General features: G+C 42.0%; 1 protein-coding gene across 1 annotated transcript in view; it reads left to right on the top strand.

The window, feature by feature from the left end:
- Positions 1–17,615, top strand: part of ADARB2 (adenosine deaminase RNA specific B2 (inactive)) — a 430,816-nt gene that overhangs the window by 324,170 nt on the left and 89,031 nt on the right. Inside the window, exon 4 of the mRNA XM_039527879.1 lies at positions 15,191–15,305. Within this exon, the coding sequence (XP_039383813.1) occupies positions 15,191–15,305 (115 nt within the window). The remainder of the gene's footprint in view (positions 1–15,190; positions 15,306–17,615) is intronic.

Below are 17,615 nucleotides of genomic sequence, written 5' to 3'. Positions count from 1 at the left end.
CTAACTCTTTCATGCATCTGATCTCTTATTATTTATAATTTTTATGACTACTGCAGGCTAGCCTAAACCTTGTGTATGCTCAGAAATAGGCCTGATTCCGCAGTCTGTGCAAGGGCAACCCAGGGTTTGCACTGATTGAGCAGAACAGCATTTGCTCCCAGATCAGTTCACCCAGATGTGCAAATCCCACACACCCTTTTCTTTGGTAAGATGTCTGCACCAGTGCTGTTGCACTGATAGCTGAAACGGTACTATTCACAAGTGTAAAAAATGAAAACTTTTCAGTGCCAACAGTGCTTAATGTGAGGGTTTAGGAGGCTCACAAGAGGCTGCAGATGTGGCCGAAAAAAATTAATTTAATTTAAAATCAAGCTGTGCCGCTGAGGGGTGCGCTTTAAGCACTGTTTTACCACAGCAGCTGCTTCCAGATATGCTAGACCCCCTCCACACACAGATACTTTTTTCAGTCCATTTTAATCCCTCAGAACCACCCTCTGCCCACAAAATGCTGAAAAGCCATGTCCATTCCTGTAGCAAAACTGTTTACTCCACCCATTACACCTCCACAATTGTAAAATTTCTCTCCACCCAGTAGGATTTATTTTCCTTCAGTCAGTGGTTCACAGACAGCTTCAAATTAACTTTGTGTTGAGTGTGGGGGTGTTGATTTGTATTTTTTTCTTCTTCTCCAAGTCTTTTGTGCATTTACTCGTGCTGAAAGACAACGTCCTGCTGACACTTAGAGAAGCATCAGTGAGTAAAGTCTGCTGTACAGGCTGCAAAGCCATCTGGACTTTCTGCTGAAAAGGTTGGACATGGATTTAGGCGAGATTTTATCACATCAGAAAAAAAATCTGCAGACCGTACATCTTCCAAGGTTGCTGTCGGATTTTTTATTTTTTTTTATTTTGTCAGTTGCAAAAAAAAAAAATGACAAACAGTGGGAAGGCAATAAGCATGGAGATATAAATCTCTAGAGGAAGTTTTGTCAAAGGTAGTGGAGTATAAACAAAAAATAAATTAGTTTTGATTGTATCAGAAACGGGACAGACTTCTATTCATATAATAGTTTTTCTGAGATTCTAGAAGCTGCCTAGACTGCATTTCCAAAAAGCTAAACACAGATTCACTCAACACAAGCAGAGAGTTTTTTCTTTCTAAAAGCTACAGAGGGTTAAAAAAGTATTCTCTCAGGAAGGGAAAGGAGGGCTGGGGAGACACGCAGACATATATGCAATGAAAGAAAACTACAGGAGCTTTGAAATTCTGTGCCTTTTTTTTCCCTGGTTGATCAGCATGACACATTTTCCTACTTTTTCCAGAGAGTTCAGCTCTTGAGTCCAAAAGTGTTACGTAGCTTAGCAACATATGCTACAAAAAGAAAAAAAAAAGAAAGAAAGAAAGTAAAAAAGCTTTTTTGCAGGGTAGTTTTGTAGTTTGAAGAAAAGGTAGAGCAAGGCTGTATGTCAGAAGTAATCCCTTAACAAGGTGTCTTGTGAGCAGAACAGGAGATGGCAAGTTACTGGATGTAATTTATTGGCGTGCCCTTTAGGTTATGTGCAAGTTGGCAAGTGTGCTAACATCCAGCAATTGCCTTAAAAACACATACCGATGACACAACTTATGTTTTCCAAATGCCAGATGTTAAGCACTGCATCTGCTGGTAATTCAATTTCCTCTGTACTAGTGCCATTTGAAATCTTGCGAGACTGTTATGTTGATGGGACAATGGCTGCACATTGGAACCTAGAAGTGTGACATTAGAGATCCTCAGGTGAAAGGTGCCAAGTTTATATACTAATACACCTCTAGCCCGATATAACGTGACCCGATATAAAACGCGGGGTGGTTCTATGTATTTTGCCACCCCAAGCACAGCAGTCAGGCGGCTTTCGGTGGCACACCTGCGGGAGGTCCGCCAGTAACACAGATTCGGTGGCATGCCTGCAGGAGGTCCACCGGTCCCGTGCCTTCGGCGTACCCGCGACCGAATTGCTGCCGAAGCCACGGAACCGGTGGACCTCCTGCAGAAACGCCGCCGAAGGCAGCCTGACTGCCTCCCTCACGGTGACCGGCAGGCCACCCCCCACAGCTTGCCACCCGAGGCATGTGCTTGCTGCACTGGTGCCTGGAGCTGCCCCTGATAACACAAATTCGGATATAACACAGTAAAGCAGTGCTCGGCGGGGGGCGGAGGGGGAGGTTGCACACTCCGGCGGATCAAAGCAAGTTCGATATAACGTGGTTTCACCTATAACACGGTAAGATTTTTTGCCTCCCGAGGACAGCATTATATCGGGGTAGAGGTGTATCTAAAGAAAAAAAATCTTCCTCCAGTTTTTTTTGATCAACTCCTAGGATCTAGTGATCAGAGCACAAAACTAGGAGTCAGGACTCCTGGGTTCTATTTTCAGCTCTGCCACTAACTTACTGCAGCTTGGGCAAGTTACTTAACCACGCTGGGCCTCAGTTTACCCATCAGTAATGTGGGAATACTGTAATTGTATTGTACCCACCTCACAGGGGTCTTCTGAGGCTTAATTAATGTACTTCGAGAGGCTAGTTAAAAGGTGCATTATAAATGCAAAGCATTATGGTTTACTATTGCTTTATTTGTTTATTCATTTATTATTTGTCTTCGTCTTCCCAAGAAGTTATAGTCCTCAATTCTGTACTACAAAAATGTGGCTACGGTGGATAAGGCCCATATCTCATAACATACTTAGGCATGTCAGTCCCAGTCTTAGACTCCATTGTGAGCCACAAAACTCCCACTCACCTGTAGGTGCCTAAACTCACCCATTGCTTACATTTTTTGCAGTAAAAGTTTCCTAGCTGACTAGAGCATCTGCACTGCTGCCTCACTCTGGGCATCTGGGTGCCTAAGCTCCAAAGCAATCAATAAAGCAGAGGAAGATAGTTGTCCATCCACCTGTCTCACCTGCAGGGCCTTATCTGGTAGATGCTCTCAGAAGTCACCTCCCACTCGAAATCTGACCACCTGCAGAAGAAGAGGTGGTAGTGCCTCCCTTGTAACTTTTAGTCCCGTGAGGCAAGCACTCACCTGGTCACAACACTGATGTTCCTTTGTGAAGCCAGACCTAAATCACTTATGACAAGTATCTGCAGTAGCTAGGATGGCAATCTCCTACTCTTAATGTAGATCCAGTGGGTCCTACTTTCACTAGGAATGCTGTGATAGATATAATGTAGATATTGCACTATTAACGGCCAAATTCAGCCCACCACTTCCACATACATGTATGTAGATGAGAAAAGGTCATCAAGTGGGGTATAGCTGTTATGCCCCATTATGAGTTATCCCAGGATCAACAGAATTCATACTCAATCACCTCCCAGAGCTGGTGCTCAGAAGCAGTTTTCTGAGGCAAGGGTTAGTGCCAGGGTCAAATTTTAGTGCAGGTGCTCCAAGATTTGGCCTTATCTGCCATACAGAGATTACAACTGCTTCTGACAAAATTACCTGAGCAGAGAGTTCCATATGGGGGTGCAGGCAGATCAGAATATGGACTCATATTAATGCTGCCTTTTCTGCTTTAGGGCCAGATCTTCCACTGGGGTAAATAGACTTAGCTCCATCAACTTCAGTAGAGCTATGTGGATTTATACTAGCTGAGGATTTGTAAATGTGACCCAAAATCAATGAAGGTCTGGACTTTGCCCTTGGTGACTTAAACAAACATCTTTCACACCCCATGAGATGCCATAGGATTTTGGTACCATGTGTTTGGGAATTTCTCCTCTGCCAAACAAGTATAGCCCCAGTTGAAATAATGGCCTTGACTCTAGCTTTTAGCATAGCTCACAACACAAAACCACCTCAAATAATCTTGTTTGTGAGGAGAAAATCCCACAGCTGAGGTAACATGAAATGTAAATTTCCTTAACATCCCTCCAGATCAAGCAAGAGGTCATTAAGAAGACTAGAGGAGGATTTCTAGGATCATTACGCAAAATGAAAGCATGCACCTTAATAACAAGAAAACATAGAAATCCAGTGTCTTTATAATGACTGCCTTTCAGTAGACTGTGTGTCTCACTATGTAGCAGTTATGAAGGGTGCATTGTGTGATCCCTTGCTGGGTTCAGCAGTTTAGAATAGATGAGATTTGTTTTAGACACTGTCTGCCATCCTTCCATATGTAACAAAGCATATGTGTGATGTGGAATGCTGTTAATAGTACAGCTTTTTAATGAGAACCATGAACACACGGGGGTTGATTTTCGAAGTAGTGCTCATGGGATTTGAGAATACACTGTTCTCGCACTGCTTCAAAATTTACCCAAGAGCCACTAACTAGTCTGATTTTAGAGTTGGAGCAGACCTTGAACACTCAACAGTATTGTTTGTGACAAGGGTATAATGCTACTGTTAATTTCCGAAGGATGTTTTAGTGCATGTGAGAAAGACAAAGCAAGGAAATGGAAAACTGAAAGGACATTTCTGAGATGAAGCATTGACTTTATTAAAGAGATAGGGCTTGTAATATGAATTTAAAATCTAATTTTTATAGAGTATAAAAGGCTTTTTACAGAGTTAGCCATTCCCAAATGCTGGCAGCTTTATAAAGCTTTTATCTAGTTAAAGGAAACTCATTCGAGCTAATTTAATATTGGTAGTGGTACAACAGCTTGACACCTGAGGCTTGTCCTAAAGCAGTCACAATGTTGAGAAGTGAACACTGCTTCATTGTTTTGAATTATTCAGCATTTACAGCCAACCTTATATATGTCCCTGTAGAAAAAGGCTTTGGGGTTAAGGATCAGTTAAAAAAAAAAAGCCCACACAACCCTTCCTTTCTGGCATTTGTTAGCAGGTGCAGTATTGACTTTAAGAATGATTCTGCAAACTTGGCATGGACATTCTTCATTACCTAAGCAATAAATGCAAAACTGTACTCCGAACTAGCAGAAGCTGGTCTCCTTTAGGGAACAACTGCTTATTTCAGTGGAGAAGCTTGTTTCTCTAAATTTATTGAAATGGTACTCGTTGTGAAAGCAAGCCGAATACAAACAGTAATGAATCAATCTCAAATGGAGGGGCTCATCCGTTAGCATCCTAGCATTAACGCTCTAATGTGAATTTAAAGATTCCAATTAAACCTAGATGCAAAATGTTTTACAAGTAAATAGCAAACCGTAGTTTTTGAAAGAGGTGGGAATTTTGGATTTGACAATATTTTTTTGTTAATATTCTCATTTGTATGGGTTCCTGAATACATGGTATGGTCTGGTTTCAGACAAACTAGTAAGACCAGAATGGTTTGTCAGGAACCAGCAAATTCTCAAGGTTCACTGTGGCTGCTAATGACCTTCAGGAAGCACACAGTGGATATGAACAACTTCTACAAGTTGGACAGATTGCTTTTTCAGGTACAGTTTACAGCCATATGCCCATTCAAAGAGCCTCATCCAAGAGTCAGTGAATTCAGTGGAAAGCCTCCCATTGACGTCAGGGGGTTTTACAAGTAAATAGCAAACCGTAGTTTGGACCAGGTGAAGAGTCAGGTTCCAAAGGTTTACAGGAAAAGGGTCCTCAACACCCCTCTCATTTCCTTCTCCCACACCCATCTTTGTATCTTTTCCATCCATATCTTCCTGCCTGGAATGACCTCCCAACCGCAGGGAGTCAGCTTCCCATCTTCTTCCCCCATAAAGCCCTATTTTTTCTGTGAAGCCCACAAATTAAAGTAGTCAGAGGAGGAATTTACTGAAGTGACTCCTTCCTCTGGGTCTTCCAATGTTTGCCAGTCTTGTATTTAACTGTAAACTCTGCAGTGCAGGGACTCTCTTGATCCTAGAGTTTCATCCAGCACCAAGCACATTGTTGATGCTTAACAAATAATCACTAATGATATAAAAATAAATAGACTAGATTAGCTTATGTGGAAATATCTCTGCCCTGGAAGGGACTGAGGAACAAGCAGGGTAATAGCTCCTTAGAAAGAGAGGAAAGATTGTCCAAATAAGAACTGCTTTGCGAGCAAGAATTTTTTGCCTAGTCCCAGCACAGTTAGCTGAGACAGCAGAGTTCAGATGACTAGATCAATGCCCTCACATGTGCAGAACAAATACAGTTTGTTTGATGATTGCAGAAATATGGAATTTACCATGAGAGCTGCACCACATATATAGTTAAAACACTCATAATAGGTCTACTGAACAGTTTTTCTTGCTGTAGGGATTCTTCTGGGCAAATCAATGAGAGAAGCTCATCTTTTTTATCAATTTTGGTCTGAGAAACTTGAGGGTGCTCAATTTAAAAATACATTATTTTTTATTAAAGCTTTGGTTGGAAGTACAATGCAGGGATGTGTAACAGGTTACATATGTGCACAGCTCACTCTAATAAATATGATTAAGTAGACTCTCCTGAGTTGGGATGTACACAGGATGTGTTCAGCTGAAATGAAAATATATAGTCGGACAAAATAAAATAATGTCCATGTGAGATAAAACAAAGTCCCTCTCCTCTGGTCCCTGAGGGATAAACCAAAGCCAGACATAATGATCGATACCATATAGCGGTTATGATCAGACAGAAATAGACATTGCACATCTCCAGGAAAGAATTACAATGAGCTCCCTGGCAGTGTCCTGTCCCTTCAGTAATACTGTATAAATGCCTCTGCATGTTAAAGAAGGGCTGAGTTATGAAGGGAAGCAAGGGAATATCCCTATTTTACATAGGGGGAACTGAGGCACACAGTAAATTAAATCAGTGTCACAAAGGAAACGTGATTAGGCTCAGTATTGAGCCCCAGTCTCTTGAGTCCTCAGTCTACTGCCCTACCACTCAAACCACCTTCCTAATAGTCTGGCTGTCTTTTTATCTATCTATTTCTTTCGTTTCTATCATCAAAGTATCTGAGTGCCCTTCCACCTGAACATAGAACTTCCACTCATGCCAGAAGACAAGGATGGAAAGGAACCTATGACCCGTTACCATCTTTTCTTCTCAGACCTGTATCTTCCAGATGATATAGTCCATGGAAAGAAGCTGACTAATTAATTGACTCAAGGATACCGGTGTTAGGAGATAAATTTCCAACCAGCTATGGAAAAGTTATTTCCAAGCTCAGACCAAAGTGTGCTGGGTAGCTAGTTGCTACATACCCTGACCACTTTGTCTGCCATTTAGCCCTATTCCACAAAGGGCTGATGAGATGTATGATTTGATGTCAGATACTTTAGAAAGGTATCTCTTTATAATTCAAATCCTCTGTGCCAGTTTTTTCTTCTATTGGATTCATGAAGAAAAATACTGATTCCTACCTTCAAAGAGGGAACATTTTCTGCAGCTTCTGTTATCAGTGAAGGAGGTTGTGAACCTAATTCCCCATTCCCCGTGCTCAACATTTACCCCCAAATGTCAGTAATTTACTGCAAAATAGAGTACTTGGGAGACAGGAGTAACAGAGCCCTTTGTGATATCTGTTTAGTAGAATATTTCATCCCACCCATATGCAAATCTAACCTTTCTGATATTACAACCCTATAAACCCAAAGACAGGATTTCAATAGAAAATATTTACGAAAGGCTTTCTCCTTTATAATCTATTGATTTTAATATCCTTACCACTCCTGTTGAATGTCAGTTTTACCCTGAAGACTGCCCCTGCAAACTTGAACACATTTAATTATTTATACCATTTGGAATATTAGTGCTGAGAAATGAATAAAAGTTTTCGGTTTTGTAATGTTATTATATAAAGTTTGATTTTCCTCTGCAAAGAATGCTGGTAATTTGATATTGCAATCAGGAGTTACAGAAGGGTACAGATGACACAATTCAGCTTGAAAAAGAGTGACATTTATTTTCCACCTTATTTATGTACAGTAACAAAGAGCTCTTTAAATCCAGTGTTCCATTTTAGAGTATACTTTTGCAGCTACAGATTCAGAATTATCTGTATTCTTTTTTTTTTTAACTAGGCACCTAACTGAAGGCTTATTTCTGCCATCAATTACACATATGCAACCTCCATTGATTTCAGTGCGGGTGGGTAAGTGTAACTGACAGCAGAGTTTGGCAGATCTAGTTTGCCTTACACACATCACTCACCTCATTTACTAATGCAAGCAAGGTTTTGATGCTGAAGCTTGTTTCTGGCTTAAATTTTCTGTTCATGTAGAAAAATCAAACTATGGAACATATGGAAGCTGTGATTTAAAAAGCAGACAGACCAAAAAAAATGTGTCCTGAAACTTAGTATGGCAGTTTAAAGAATTTGGTGAATTAAAGGTTCGTTCTGCTAGAGAGCCAGATTCTGTCGCCCTTTGAAAGTGGGAGTAATACCTTACTCTGTTGATTTCAGTGGGACTACTCAGTGAGTAAGGTATTACGCAGTGTACGTGTGACAGAATCTGAGTCCTGATTCAGCAAAGCGTGGTCTTAAATCCCACTGACTTCAAAGGTTGAAAGTTGAGCACATGCTTAAGTACTTGGCTAAATCTGCATCCTAGCACACAGGACCTAAAGTAAAGCCCGCTGAAGTGTGTTCTCTCCATTGACTTCAGTGGATTTTGGATCAAGTGCAAAGTCTGTAGGAAAGCTCATCTCCTAGCTATAAGTGCTATACATAGTGCCCTTCATACCCCTACATACACCTATACATAGTGCCCTTCATACCCCTACATACACCTATACATAGTGCCCTTCAGGAATTGGACCCTGTATCAGTAACTGTGCATTCTTGTGGATTTTCAAAGCACTGAATGTCAATGGTCCCCTCTCCCCCCACAAGATTTGCAGTCTGTTTATGCCATTACACTTTTAGTTCAACTACATGCTGTCCTACTGGCTATATAGTTCACAATGAATATTTCTATTTTCTTAAGTTTCTGCATCTTCCTTATGGCCTGCCTTTTTCACCAGCTGTGTGATTGTCATACGGAGATGCCAAGATCTATTCTGCTCTTTCATTTAATCAAGAAGGGGACTCTTGTTTTCAGTCCTGATACATGGCAACTGTAACCATGGGTGTCACCAAATGTAGAGTTTCTCACAGATGCGTTTCATAAAGCAGAAATGTCAAAGACTGGCCCCCGGCCCCCGCCTCCCAGTGTGTGTGATTTTAAAACTCTTTTGATGGCAGCCAACTTTTCCTTGCCAATATTCCTAAGAATCCTGGTGATGGAATTGTCGCCAGGCTCATGTTATCCTTTGATACTTAGAATTTCTTGGCTTTTACACCATTGGCAAGTTACCTAGCTATATACCTTTTAGTAATTTAGGACTGTTGTTTAATTGTAAAGCCATGACCAAGAAAGTTTATTGGCTGGAATACCACGGATGCCTGTGAGCTGGAGGGGATAAGTCTGTGCAGCACTTACTTCCACAATGTTCATCCACTGTTTATTAAATCCACAATTTGGGTTTGGTTTTTGTTTGTTTGTTTTGTTTTAACGGAAAGATTCAAACCTAATGTGGGGCCTGATATAATGCCATTGAAGTCAATGTAAAGGCTCCGGTTGACTTGATAGATCAGGCCAATGATGCTGTTATGGTAGTTTATGTTTCAGTATGTTGTAAGAGCAGGAGATCACACATTCTAGGACTGGGAGTCAGGATTGTGTTCTATTCCCAGCTCTGCTACGAAGTCACTGTGTGGACCTGGGCTCAATCCTGCAAGGTACTGAGTACCCTTGTAATGAACTACACACACTCAGTTCTCATTGGAGTAAATAGGAATAGGAGGGCATTCAGCACCTCGCAGGACTGAACCCTTAATCTCTGTATACCTCATTTTCCCCATCTGCACAAATAGAGATCATGTTGCTTATCCACCCATGTGAAGTCTTTTGAGATCTGCAGATGAAAATTTCTATATAAGTGACAAGTATTAGCATTATATTGTAGCTCTTCGATTGCCTTTTAGATTAGGTCTTGCACTACTGCCTGATGCTTCTGACTCTTACTGTATTTTACAAGGACTAGCGTATGTCACTCTATCACTTCTACATTGCATTAATTTTACTGGCATCCTGTTCAGCAATTTATTCCCAAACAAAAATACTCTCCTGACTTATCTTAGCTAAGAGGCTTCACATTTAATGGATTTCCTATTCTTTAAAGTCCCTGGTCACTCTTTGAGATCAGTGAATGCTAAATTCCTTATTGTCCCTGAATGTTATATGAAGTCATGTCATTCTTTTGCCTTTACTGAGTCTCTTTGTCCTCTGGCTTTAGAATCCACTGCCAAATGAGGTGAAGAACGTTCCGAGTTCTGGGATTTCTAAATCCAAAGTTAAAAGTTATTTGTTCTTTTGAGCATTTTTAAAACGAGTCTTTTAGGAATTGCATGTGCCTCTAAGCTAATTTACTCTTAATGAGCACAAAATGCCTTGGGATGCTTATATGGAGGGCACAGTGGAAATGCAGACAAGGATTGGTCTGTAATACTGTGGGAGATTAAATGGACGATTTGAGTCTTTTTAAGATGATGGTACAGATTGTTTCACGGAGACATTCCCTTTTCAAAAAATTCTAAATGAAGCTGATCAGATTTGCAGTCCACCCTATGTGAACCCAACCATAGCAATCTTGGGTGCATATTTTTATTTTCCTGTATGGTTTATTGTTTTTTAAAATATGGAAAAAAAGATTAGAAACAGAGTTTTATATCATGAAAACTGGGCAGTATTAGAGTGGTCACCATAGAGAACTGGAGTTCAGGGCAACTGAGTGCTCCTCCAAGCTCTGAGACTGATGTTCTTGGGCCCATCATTTACCCTTTCTGTGCCTTAGTTCACCCATCTGTAAAATGGTTACAATTGTATTTATATTACAGGTTTGCAGTGAGTCTTAATACATGTATGGATATTTAGTGTTTGGGGATACTTTGATAAAGGTATTATTGTTGTTAATATTCATAAGTGCCAAGTATTATTATAATTCATAGATTGATAGTGTGTACGACCAAAAGGGATCATTAGATCATCTATTCTGACCTCATATATATCACAAGCCATTACATTTCATTCAGTTACTCCAACATTGAGCCCAATAACTCAGCTCTGACTAAAGCACATCTTCCAGAAAGGCATCCAATCTTGATTTCAGTACAGAATGAGATGGAGAATCCACCAGTTTCCCTGGTAGTTTGTTAGGTGGTTTATCACCCTCACTGTTAAAAATTCATACCTAATTTCTCATTTGAATTTGTCTAGTTTCAGCTTCCAGCCATTGGTTCTTGTTATGCTTTTCTCTGTTCGATTAAAGAGCCCTTTGCTAGTCCCTATTTTCTCCTCATGAAGGTACTTATACACTGTAATCAAGTCAGATCTCAATCTCCTTTTTTAAGCTAGACAGGCTGATTATTATTATGGTAGAGATTTTCCAAAGCACAAAAGTGAGTTAGGCTCACTGCTCCCATTGACTTTCAATGGAAGTCAAGTGTCTAACCGCCTTTTAACTTTTGCTCAAGTGACTAGGGTGACCAGACAGCAAGTGTGAAAAATCAGGACGGGGCTGGGGGGTAATAGGAGCCTATATAAGAAAAAGACCCAAAAATCGGGACTGTCCCTGTAAAATCGGGACATCTGGTCACCCTACAAATGACACTGGGTTCCATCCCAAAGAGTTTACTCAGCAGATGCTACTTAGATTTGCAGACTTTAAGGGTGTTCATGTGCACCAGAGTTATTACTAGCAATATGAGTTATTTTATTATTAACACGCATCCACATAGCACTGCTTCACTTCTTCTCAGAACTAAAATAGCTCAGGGTTCAGATTTCCTGTCACTAGTCTGAAGTGTCAGGTGCCTAAATATATGTGTGTTTATATATATAAATACTGATGATCTTTTGGCTAACATTAAGCTGAGGATGTGACAAGACCCTGTCTATTACTCTGCAAACATTCCATGGCATGTTTGCAGACAATTCTTAGCACTTATATCACCTTCAAAATACTTCTCAAATATTACACGTTTCATGCTCGCAACAGTCCCCTGAGGTTATTAAGCATTATTATCAGCCATTTTATAGACAGAGATATTAAGAGATGTACAAGAGAAGAAACCAAATGAGAGTTACACAGAAAGTAGGATGTAGAAATCAGGAACACCTGCAATCAGGAGTGGCAGAAGGTCCCAAAAAGTGAGCGGGCCACCAGCTCCTGAATGGTGGCCCCACCCCCCAAGTCACCCCTTCCCCCTGCGGTGCTACCCCTGCCCCCCAAACCCCTGTCCCCGCTCTGCCCTTTCTCCCCGAGCTCCCACCCTCACACTACCCATTCCCCCAAGACCCCTCCCTGGCATTATCCCTTCTCCCAAAGCCCCCACCCTCACCCCTTCTCCCTGAGGCCCTGCTCCCACACCACCTCTTCCCTCCAAGACCCTGCCACCTCCACCCAGTTGCTCACCCTTACAGCCGGTAAAAAGTGGTGGGGGGTATGGCCCCCCATTCCAGTGCCCCTGCTTGAAATCCCATGCTCCACTAGAATGAGGGCCATTGAGGATACCCCTACACTGCAGTCACACGGTACGATTGCAGTTTGTGTAGACATTCCCAAGCTAGCTTTGAACTTGCTAGCTCGGATACCAGAGGAGTGAAGCTGCAGCAGCAAGGGCTTCAACGCGAGCCAGGCCCGTGTATAATTACAAGGTTCCAGGTGGGCTTGGACAGGCTGCACTGAAGTACCCAAGCTAGCTCGAATAAAGCTAGCTCAGTTATGTCTACACAAACTGAATCACACTATGTCATTGCAGTGTAGAATGTTAACCCTGACATGCTGACCATAGTCCAGGTGAATTAGGCACATAGGTCCCTAGTTAGTTAACTAAGGTATATGGGTACATCATGACTAAATCTTTGAATGTGCTGATTTTTGATGCACTGAGCATCACAGCTGTATTAATGATATCTGTAGTTTTTATTACTGTTTAATATTTATATTTTGGTAGTGCCTAGAGACCAACCACATCAGGGACTAGGGTTGCTAGATGCCCAGTTTTTGACCGGAAAGTCTGTTTTATTTGGACTTTTCCCAGAGATGCAGTTTAGCCCAAGAACAGTGAATGGCAATAACTGCTGCTTAATCAGGACAGTGTTCATGAAGACTCTTCTAAATCGACCAGATTGCTCAGCGATTGCACGATGCCAGTGAGACCCCAAGAGATCTGATGCCAGAGCGCAATTCAAGGCTTGAGTCTTGTAACACAGAAGTTGCCAATTGAAAGAGTTTTTGTTGTTTGTTGCTGAGAAAAACTTAGGCACCTAATCAGAGCAGCCGATTAACATGGCTGTCCTGTACAGTGCTTCAGATAAGAAGATCAGTGTAACCTGCTGACGGGCCACAAAACAGTTTGTGTACATTGACCCTCTGCCCGCACGGCCGCCAGCCGCTCCCAGTGGCCATGGCTCGCCGTTCCCAGCCACAGGTTGCCCACCACTGGTTCTGATCTATTTTCAGTAGCCCCCTCTCTGTGGTTGTGGGCGAAACTCTCTCAGATTATTCAGACTGGAACTCTTAATGTGGCTTGGAGCACTGAACAGAGTAGGGCCTGATCCTGAGAACGGCTGAACCCCCTCCTCTCACTGCCTATTGATTTCAGTGTGGCGGTGGTGCTTACCACATCTCGGGGGCAAGCCCGGCTGCTGCCCAGTGTAGCCCATACCAACACAGTGCTGCAGGGCAGTGGTTACTGCTCTTTTGCAGGTACCATCCTTTGTGTGAAACATAAGAAGAGGTCCCTCCAGCTGTTTCTAGTGGCTGTCTACGTGGAAATTAAAAATCTTAGGATACGTTTCTAAAAGAGTTGGCGATAACCCCGAAGTCATCACTTCTGTTCTCTTAGTTTCACTGGGCCATTAAAGGCTCTTCTTAAATGTGGAAAAAGGAGCTTCTTGTGGCCTCTCAGAGGCAACACAGGACTCGAAAGGCATCTCAGACTTTGCTTGGCTAGGACCCAACCAAAGTAACAAGGGACAAAGTAACTTTTCTTTACATTTCGTGAAGCGCTTGAAAGCTTTGCTAAATTAACATTCATGAACAACAAAAATACTGAAAAAAATCACTTAGAAAATTAGGTGACTCCCCCACTGTTCAGCCCACTGTTAAATGATTTGCCGAAGAAAAGAAAAACTTTTTCGGACAAGTAAAATGCTCTCAAGACTGGTACATTTTTCTATGAACTAGCCCTGGGCCAATTACCAGAAACAAAATTTGTCAAATTCTAGGTCTTTTTCTTGAGCGCTAAGGATTTGATTCCAAGCCTAGTCAAAGTGAGGCTTCCTATTGATTCGGTGGGCTTTGAGTCAGCTCCGAACATGGACCTTCTCAGGATATGTCAACACTGCAATAAAAAGACCCGTAGCATCAAGACTCTGAGCTCAAGTCAATTGACTTTGGCTCATACAGCTCAGGCTGCAGAGCTAAAAATAGCAGTGTAGACATCCCCAAGCCCAGGTTCTAAAGCCCACTCCCCTCATGGGGTTTCAGAGCCCAGGCTCCAGCCTGAGCCCAAACGTCTACACTGCAATTTTTAACCCCTTAGCCAGACCCCTATGAGCCCAAGTCAGCTGACCTGGGCCAACCTCGACCATGCTGTATGTCTTTTGATGCAGTGCAGATGTTCCCTTAGAGGCAGCTAGTAGTCGTTTATGATATTGATAGTCTCCTAGGGCCGGGGTTCTCAACCTTTTTCTTTCTGAGGCCCTCTCAACATGCTATAAAAACTCCACGGCCCACCTGTGCCACAACAACTGGTTTTCTGCATATAAAAGCCAGGGCCAGAATTAGGGGGTAGCAAACAGGGCAGTTGCCTGGGGCCCCATGCCACAGGGGGGCCCCCACAAAGCTACATTACTCAGGCTTTAGCTTGAACCCCCAGTTCTGAGGTTCAGGGCCCTGGGCTTCAGCCCCAGGTGGCAGGGCTTGGAGCAGCGGGGCTTTGGCTTTCTGCTCTGGGCCCCAGTCAGTCTAATGCTGGCTCTATTTGGCGGACACCCTGAAGCCTGCTTGTGGCCCCCCGAGGGCTCCGGTCCCCTGGTTGAGAACCACTGTCCTAGGGGACCATTCTTTTTACCTTTTTGCTGAGGTAGGTGGAGCTTAATTCTAAAAGGGCAATCTCAAAGGCAGAAGGCTGGTTATTAATCTCCAGACACACCCAAGTGCTTCAATCAAAGAAAGTGAAAGATTCCTTCTGATTGTGTCTTTCAGGAGTTTGCTGATTCCATATATCAAATGGTTACACAGAAGTTTCAAGAGTTGACAGACAATTTCACCTCCATGCACGCACGCCACAAAACCCTTGCAGGAATTGTGATGACCAGAGGTAAGATGCCCTTTAATTTCATTATTTTATTTTATTTTCCTGAAGCATTCTTCATGAATAAGGAATGTATTATTTACCCAGTCCACAGTACTAAAGAATCCCTTTACTCCAACACAGAAAAATATACAGTAATGAGAGAAAACAAGCGTCAAATATTTAAACTTCGAGCAGGTGCACAAAAAAATGTATTGACAGTAGAAATACAGATACATTTATAAATATACCATTTTCTCTTTATTCATGGAAGGAAATGCAGATCTGGCTAATTTGATTTCTTCTGATAGGGGTTCCTTTTTAATTATCAATAAGAAAAATATTAGCTCTTTTATTTATTTATTTGTTTGTTTGTTTGTTTATTATTTTTAGAGCTGGAGCCATTTAGTCGTAGGTCTAATTTAAGACTGGCAGGTGAAAACAAATCTCGGCCCATTTCTCTTCCACTCTAAGTAAGCTCAGAAACCTAAGGCTTTCTATTCTGCTCGCATCTAAACACAGGAAATATTCAGTGAGGAGACGCTTGGATGTTCAGTTCTGTTAGCCTCTAAACAGGGGATGTACTCAACCTGAGAGCATATACTACAAAGACATGTTCATCAGGTGGATAAAAGCATTGCATAAATGGCCTTACTTTGTTTGTTTGCATAGGAGTGATTACCTTGTTTCTGGGTACCTTATGATATTTATGAGAATGTCACCATCCCAGATAGTGCATTAAACATCATTCTCACTCAGAAGTGTGGAGCAGTAGATAGACTTTAGATATAAGAGGGAAAACTTGGAGGTGAGAGAAATGTATAATTAATCCAGGCTTTTCTGTCTTGTTCCTTTCAGCAATTACATTAGCCGCATTCAACAGGGGCAATTCTGCGTATTGCAGAACAGCAGGCTGGAGATAGGATTACCTACCAGGTCCTTTCAAACTACAAATTCTACATCCTATAGATTAACACATAATTCCACGTACTTGTTGCCTCCTATTAAAAGGGAAAGCATGAGAAATCAGCATTAGAATCACAGAAATTAGAGACAGAATTGGCCTAATAGTTTTTTCCACCATTTGTCAATGCAGTATTGCTCCCCACCTATATTTCCTACTACTTTGACCAACCTACTATCATTATTGTTGTTTGTATTGTGATAGTGCCTAAGAGCTCCAGTCGTGGACCAGGACCTCCATGGTGCTAGGCGCTGTACAAACAGAGAACAAAAAGATATTCCCTGCCTCGAAGAGCTTACAGTCGAAGTAAAAGAAATGAAGGGGGATTCAACAGTCAGATGGGGGATCACTAGGAAACAATAAGATAATACTGGTTAGCCCGTTAGGCAATGGTCTCAGTCTACCAACTGTCTAACCAACATCAGGTTTTTTTGTAGGCATTATAGCATAGGAAAAAATGTAAGGGCCTTGAAGCAGGACAGTGAGGGAGCTTTGCACATGTTTGCCAGGCCTCAAAGGAGAAAACATGAAGTTGTTTCTTTGAAAAAGTCTAGTTGTTGGTGTCCTGAGTAATGTGGCTTCAATCACTTCAATCACTTCCACTTGCATCCGACAAAGTGGGTATTCACCCACGAAAGCTCATGCTGCAAAACGTCTGTTAGTCTATAAGGTGCCACAGGACTCTTTGCTGCTTTTACAGATCCAGACTAACACGGCTACCCCTCTGATACCTTCCTTTGGGAGACTGCTCCACAAGTGACTCAATCTCATCATCAGGAAGCTTTTCCTAATATTCAGCATACATTTTCCCATTTATAACTTCATCCCATTCATACCCATGGTGCCACCCTAAATAACCCTTCTGCTTCCTTGGGACCCAATCCTGGCTCCCCTTAAACAGGCACAGTAGAGCCAAAAGTACCATAAACAAAGCCATTAGGTCCATGCATAACCAAAATAAACACAGAAGTAGGAGGGGTGTAGTGGAACATGTCCACTGCTCCCTCCAGCTCAACAGTTGCTGGACATGGTCAGTTTGTACTGGTGGCTTTGCTTCTTTGTGTGGGGAGGGTGGGGAGTTTGAAGAGTCCTTCCTCCAGCTCCTTTTGAATTTAATACGAGTAAAATCCTTTGACTGGGATTTTATTCTCTTGCACTTCACATTTCTCCATAGTCAGCACTAATCTAAGAAACAAATATATTTAATTTATCCTCATCGGTCCATTCCTCCAGACTCCTCATTATTTTAATTGTTTTCCCTCTGAATTCTCCCAGTTTAAATTGTCTCCAATTTGTCATTAGATTTTACTGGTCCTAAGGAGCCCCCCAGACTGAACTCACTGCTATAGGTGTGCTCAAGAGAAGATACCAAG

This window comes from Mauremys reevesii, linkage group 2 (genome assembly GCF_016161935.1).
Source record: "Mauremys reevesii isolate NIE-2019 linkage group 2, ASM1616193v1, whole genome shotgun sequence".
NCBI classification, from domain to species: Eukaryota; Metazoa; Chordata; order Testudines; family Geoemydidae; genus Mauremys; species Mauremys reevesii.
The sequence above is the reverse complement of the archived record's forward strand: the minus strand, read 5'-3'. Positions and strand labels throughout refer to the sequence as shown.